Genomic DNA, 6,833 nt, shown 5'->3' with positions numbered 1-6,833 from the left:
CTTGCGAAACGCATTGAAACACTTGTAAATCACATTGAAACACTTGCGAAACATTGAAACACTTGCAAAACGCATTGAAACACTTGTAAATCACATTGAAACACTTGCGAATCACACTGAAACACTTGCAAAACACATTGAAACACTTGTAAATCACATTGAAACACTTGCGAAACATTGAAACACTTGCGAATCACATTGAAACACTTGCGAATCACATTGAAACACTTGCGAAACATTGAAACACTTGCGAATCACATTGAAACACTTGCGAATCACATTGAAACACTTGCGAAACATTGAAACACTTGCGAAACACATTGAAACACTTGCGAAACACATTGAAACACTTGCGAATCACATTGAAACACTTGCGAAACATTGAAACACTTGCGAAACACATTGAAACACTTGCGAATCACATTGAAACACTTGCGCAGACATGTGAAACACTTGTGCGTACAAACATATATTTGCGCATATATATTTTCTAGGCCTAATACGGACATGTGTAGTCATGTACAGAATATTCCTTTATCCACATAAAATGTATATAGCCTATCATGCCTTTATCATACTTCTACTTTCGAAAAGCTGAAGCAAATAGTAGCAGGACATTCTAACGCTTAACGTGAAAAACAATTAACGTGGCTTAATGAGACAGTGATATTAAAAAATTCTGTACACACCTTATTAATAAACCATACTATGTACATAAAAGCAGATGAGCCCAGAATATGAATGCAATGCATTTAATTACACGTTAAGCGTTTTCCTCCCATAGAAACCCGTTATTATAAAGAAAACGCTTAACGTGGCTTTCTATGGCTTTAATGGCTTTTCTCTTTCAAAAAATAAGAAAATATAGGCTAAGTAGCCTTTAAAATAAATATACATTATTGTGGCATTAATTAGGCCACAAACAATATTTATTTTAAAGACTAATTTATTTAAAGCAAAACTGAAACCAGCGTTGGGCGTTTATCTGTAATAGGCTAAGTGTTGTATTTGTTTATATTATTATTAATTATAATTATCATATATAATTATTCCTTATTAAGCCTAGAAAATATATTGTTTTAACATAACATCTCGTTATTACGAGAAAAGATGTCATTAAAACGACATAACACCTCGTTATTACGACATAATTGAGTGGAAAAAATGTATGTGGCAGCAATGCAACACCGTAGTTTCATATATATGCGCAAATATACGTTTGTACGTGCAAGTGTTTCACATGTCTGCGCAAGTCTAATGTGAACACGCAAGTGTTTCAATGCGTTTCGCAAGTGTTTCATTGCGTTTCGCAAGTGTTTCAATGTGTTTCGCAAGTGTTTCAATGCGTTTCGCAAGTGTTTCATTGCGTTTCGCAAGTGTTTCAATGTGTTTTGACTGTGTTTCACATGTCTGCGCAAGTCTAATGTGAACACGCAAGTGTTTCAATGCGTTTCGCAAGTGTTTCATTGCGTTTCGCAAGTGTTTCATTGCGTTTCGCAAGTGTTTCATTGCGTTTCGCAAGTGTTTCAATGTGTTTCGCAAGTGTTTCAATGCGTTTCGCAAGTGTTTCATTGCGTTTCGCAAGTGTTTCAATGTGTTTCGCAAGTGTTTCAATGTGTTTTGACTGTGTTTCACATGTCTGCGCAAGTCTAATGTGAACACGCAAGTGTTTCAATGCGTTTCGCAAGTGTTTCAATGCGTTTCGCAAGTGTTTCACATGTTTGTGCAAGTCCAATGTGAACGCACAAGTGTTTCAATGCGTTTCGCAAGTGTTTCAATGTGTTTCGCAAGTGTTTCACATGTTTGTGCAAGTCTAATGTGAACGCACAAGTGTTTCAATGTGTTTCGCAAGTGTTTCACATGTCTGTGCAAGTCTAATGTGAACACGCAAGTGTTTCAATGCGTTTCGCAAGTGTTTCATTGCGTTTCGCAAGTGTTTCACATGTTTGTGCAAGTCTAATGTGAACGCACAAGTGTTTCAATGTGTTTCGCAAGTGTTTCACATGTCTGTGCAAGTCTAATGTGAACGCACAAGTGTTTCAATGTGTTTCGCAAGTGTTTCATTGCGTTTCGCAAGTGTTTCAATGTGTTTCGCAAGTGTTTCAATGCGTTTCGCAAGTGTTTCATTGCGTTTCGCAAGTGTTTCAATGTGTTTCGCAAGTGTTTCAATGTGTTTTGACTGTGTTTCACATGTCTGCGCAAGTCTAATGTGAACACGCAAGTGTTTCAATGCGTTTCGCAAGTGTTTCAATGCGTTTCGCAAGTGTTTCACATGTTTGTGCAAGTCCAATGTGAACGCACAAGTGTTTCAATGTGTTTCGCAAGTGTTTCACATGTCTGTGCAAGTCTAATGTGAACACGCAAGTGTTTCAATGCGTTTCGCAAGTGTTTCATTGCGTTTCGCAAGTGTTTCACATGTTTGTGCAAGTCTAATGTGAACGCACAAGTGTTTCAATGTGTTTCGCAAGTGTTTCACATGTCTGTGCAAGTCTAATGTGAACGCACAAGTGTTTCAATGTGTTTCGCAAGTGTTTCATTGCGTTTCGCAAGTGTTTCAATGTGTTTCGCAAGTGTTTCAATGCGTTTCGCAAGTGTTTCATTGCGTTTCGCAAGTGTTTCAATGTGTTTCGCAAGTGTTTCAATGTGTTTTGACTGTGTTTCACATGTCTGCGCAAGTCTAATGTGAACACGCAAGTGTTTCAATGCGTTTCGCAAGTGTTTCAATGCGTTTCGCAAGTGTTTCACATGTTTGTGCAAGTCCAATGTGAACGCACAAGTGTTTCAATGCGTTTCGCAAGTGTTTCAATGTGTTTCGCAAGTGTTTCACATGTCTGTGCAAGTCTAATGTGAACACGCAAGTGTTTCAATGCGTTTCGCAAGTGTTTCAATGCGTTTCGCAAGTGTTTCACATGTTTGTGCAAGTCCAATGTGAACGCACAAGTGTTTCAATGCGTTTCGCAAGTGTTTCAATGTGTTTCGCAAATGTTTCACATGTTTGTGCAAGTCTAATGTGAACGCACAAGTTTTTCAATGCGTTTCGCAAGTGTTTCAATGTGTTTCGCAAGTGTTTCACATGTTTGTGCAAGTCTAATGTGAACGCACAAGTGTTTCAATGTGTTCTGCAAGTGTTTCACATGTCTGTGCAAGTCTAATGTGAACACGCAAGTGTTTCAATGCGTTTCGCAAGTGTTTCAATGAGTTTCGCAAGTGTTTCACATGTTTGTGCAAGTCTAATGTGAACGCACAAGTGTTTCAATGTGTTTCGCAAGTGTTTCACATGTCTGTGCAAGTCTAATGTGAACGCACAAGTGTTTCAATGTGTTTCGCAAGTGTTTCAATGTGTTTTGTCTGTGTTTCACATGTCTGTGCAAGTCTAATGTGAACGCACAAGTGTTTCAATGTGTTTCGCAAGTGTTTCAATGTGACAATCATGACAATCATGTCTTGATTAATTAGCTTTTTCGAGACATTTGCAGATTTACACCTGTCAATCATTAGCTAGATCTACATACACACTCATGATGTGTGTACCTCGGTGTTGTGTTGCTCTTTCTTCTTCTTGAGCTGATCGTGATGCTCCACCAGCAGCGCTCTGAGCTCTGACTTCAGCTTCTGCTTGAGCTCGTTCATCTGATCTCCTGCATCTGACCCTTCAGCTCCAGACCTGGACCATCACATCAACACACACCACATTCAAGTTCAAAACAAGTGTTTTGCTGCTCAAAAGACAAGGATGCAAACTCGACTTCTCAACTAGATCAATGCTAAGACCAGCATTGATCAAAAATGGTTCTTCTTCATTAAAATAAAGCTGAAATAAAATGCAATTCAAATATTGGATTATGAACTTCAACTTAAAACTAAGTTTAAGTTGATGTACTAAAATTAAATTACTAAAACTGACATAAAAAATAAATTAAAGCAAAGTAGAAATATTTTTTTTTAAAATGACTAAAGCACATTAAATAGATATTTTTTAATTAATATATTTTTATGTTTTCCATTTTCATTTTACTTACAATTTCAGTAATTTAGTTGTGTGATTTTGTATTTTTTTTTATATGTCTATATAATTTTATTTCATTTTTTTTGTTTTGTTATTTTAGTACATCAAAGTTAAACTAAATGAAAATGAGAAATGTTGCTTTGGCAATTCACTGAAATAAAACAAGTTTACGTTTTCTTATATTTTATTTTAATTTATTTTAATTAATGTTTATTTTATGTAAAGTAACAAAAATGTTTAATTGTTCTAGTTTTAGTTTCAGTTAGACGACATTACCCTGAACTGAAAAAAATTAGATTAAATTAAAGCTAACTCTAAATATTAATAAACACTATAATAATATAGAGGTTATGCGGCAGAGAAACAAACGCGCAGCCATCTTTAAAATATTGTCTTTGAACGTTTTCTGTATATTTCTATGGCATCGCTGTCGAAGAGTAATTCACTGCTGAAGTGGATTTACTTATTGCAGAGTTAATGAAAGTTATCATGAGCATTGTAATGTTGGAAGCGGATGTCATGACAAATGTCAGTTCGATCAGGAAGATTTTAAAACAAGTGGTTAATTCATAAATCCGTAAGATCTTTCCTTCATGCTGTGGAAATACAAACAGACAGAAGAGAAAAGTGGAGGAGTTACAGAAGCTTATTAGCCTGGTTAAAACCAGACCATTCTCAGTAGTAATGGAGTTATGGTCTGGCAAAGCTTCTTTAATAACTCATTTCCAAAGGGGCGTCACCAACAGACGTCGCTCAAATGCCTCTGGGCGCAATTGGATAGACCTAAAACTCCTAAAACCAATCAGAGCGATCGTCATCGTGTAAAGCCATATGCTGTGTCCCAATTCGCCTAAGTTACACTACGCCATAAAAGTATGTACTCTTTTTGTGAAGAAAATGTATTTACTTTTGAATGTGTAGCAAAAAAGTAGGCAAGCTTTGGGACATACTACTTCGCCATCTTTATCGGACGGATCTGTCGCGTGCATCCTGTCACGTAAACTGCCCTGTCAATCATCTTGTCACAGTTAAAATCCTCTATTAAATCTAATTTAATTTCCTACCGTTTCGGAGAGAAATGTAGTAGCACGTTCATCTGCCAGTGGGTCTTTCATGGAGACTGTCCTCATGTGTTTGCAATTTGAATATAATAATGCATTTAAAAGTTGGTGCGTTTCACCAACGGACGTCGCTCAAATGCCTCTGGGCGCAATTGGATAGGCCTAAAACCAATCAGAGCGATCGTCATCGTGTAAAGCCCGCCTCAACGTTTCTGATTGGTGCCGCGATTTCGAAGGCATGGAAATGGGCTTGAATGAGCTCTTTGCCAGACTACTTGCAGAGCAAATCTAAATTTGCCGGAAGTTGTCTGGGTTTTCCCAGGCTAGAAGCTTATGTAAATAATGCTATAATAACAGTAGGCGCGTTTCCATTATTACCAATTATTACACCCTTACCAAGCATTAATGGTAAGGAACGACCCTTATACTGTGAGTGGCACATATGAGGAGTTTCTGGGTGTTTCTCCCTCAGATCTGTGTCGAGGTCTTGATTGTGGCATTTCTATGAGGTTTAGAATCCAGTATTTCTGTAATTCTTTTGTCTTTTATGAATTTAATAAAGAACTCTGTCTCATATTCTGTCCAAACACACCGCGTCGTCTACGTCAGGTGACTGTAAATGCGCAAAAACTGTTTCCAGTGCAGTTTTGCGAAATATTTATTTTTCGAATTGCCTGAAAAACCTCCTCATATGAGCGGAAAAACTTTTTTTGCAATAAATGGGAGTTTTTGCGAAATTGACGTGTTTCCATTGGGCGTGTTTTCAATTCGCAATTTCAATTTGCGCAATTTGAAGAGTAATGTAAGTGTTCATTATGCATTTACTTCTTGGCCGTGTTCTTCTTCTTCAAGGCTTTGAACTGCTCGCTGTATTTCTGAATGAGTTCTTCTCGTTTCTTCTGAAACTTCTTCTCCATGTCCTTCAGGTCTTTCTCTTGTTTCTTGGTGACCTTCAGGAAGTTCTTGTGCTGCTGCAGTTCTTCACAGGTCACCGTGGACGGATCTGAAAATAATAAAGCTTACAGTGAACGTGAACACAGCCAACAACAGTTAAAGGCTGTTGATCAGATTGTGTTAATTAATGCAGAGGTACTCCTATAACTAACTAAGTTTGTTTGTTAACGCCATGCCTGTTTACATGGCAAAAAACAATAGTTATTATAATGCATTCATTAAAAAAAAGAATCCATATAAGGCATTTAAGATCCATTTTTTTCCTACAAATTTTACAACTTAATTTGGATTTAACTTTTCAAGGGTATCAAAAAAAAGAAAAGAAAAAAACAAACACTTTTTTCAGAGGACTAGAAATGTTACATTTATAAAATAAATGTTATATGATGTAATTATCAAGTAAATGCCGCACAACTGTATGAATTTATATATGTTTTATGTTATAACTAACTTTTATCAGATAAAGGTTAGTTACTCTAACCATAATTACACCATGTGGTTATTACTACAGCATTAAATATTTTGTCATTTTCTGATGATAGCGGAGGTTTAGATGTAGGGACTGCTGTTTTTTGGTACTTACTATGGTAAAACTGACATCATGTCCAAACTATCACCCTGGACAACTAAAGCAGCGAGTCAGTAATTATACTTTATCAAAATTTATGGATATTGATGAAAATTGTACTTTTTGATTGGATCAGCCAGAAAAAATTCTACATCTTTTCTTTGAATGTTATCATTCTAAAAAATTTTGGGATGATCTTTCTAGGCACTTTCAACAGAAGTCTGGTCATAATTGTGAACTTGCA

General features: G+C 36.5%; 1 protein-coding gene across 2 annotated transcripts in view; it reads right to left on the bottom strand.

Moving 5' to 3' along the window:
- plcb2 (phospholipase C, beta 2) overlaps window positions 1-6,833 on the bottom strand; it is a 49,103-nt gene that overhangs the window by 10,237 nt on the left and 32,033 nt on the right. For both annotated transcript variants that reach the window (XM_079852522.1, XM_079852523.1), the window contains exons 26-27: window positions 5,893-6,070; window positions 3,532-3,664 (exon numbers count right to left, since the gene is read on the bottom strand). In XM_079852522.1, the coding sequence (XP_079708648.1) occupies window positions 3,532-3,664; window positions 5,893-6,070 (311 nt within the window). The remainder of the gene's footprint in view (window positions 1-3,531; window positions 3,665-5,892; window positions 6,071-6,833) is intronic.

Source organism: Squalius cephalus, assembly GCF_949319135.1.
Source record: "Squalius cephalus genome assembly, chromosome: 20".
NCBI lineage: Eukaryota > Metazoa > Chordata > Actinopteri > Cypriniformes > Leuciscidae > Squalius > Squalius cephalus.
This window is presented reverse-complemented; position numbering and strand designations above follow the sequence as displayed.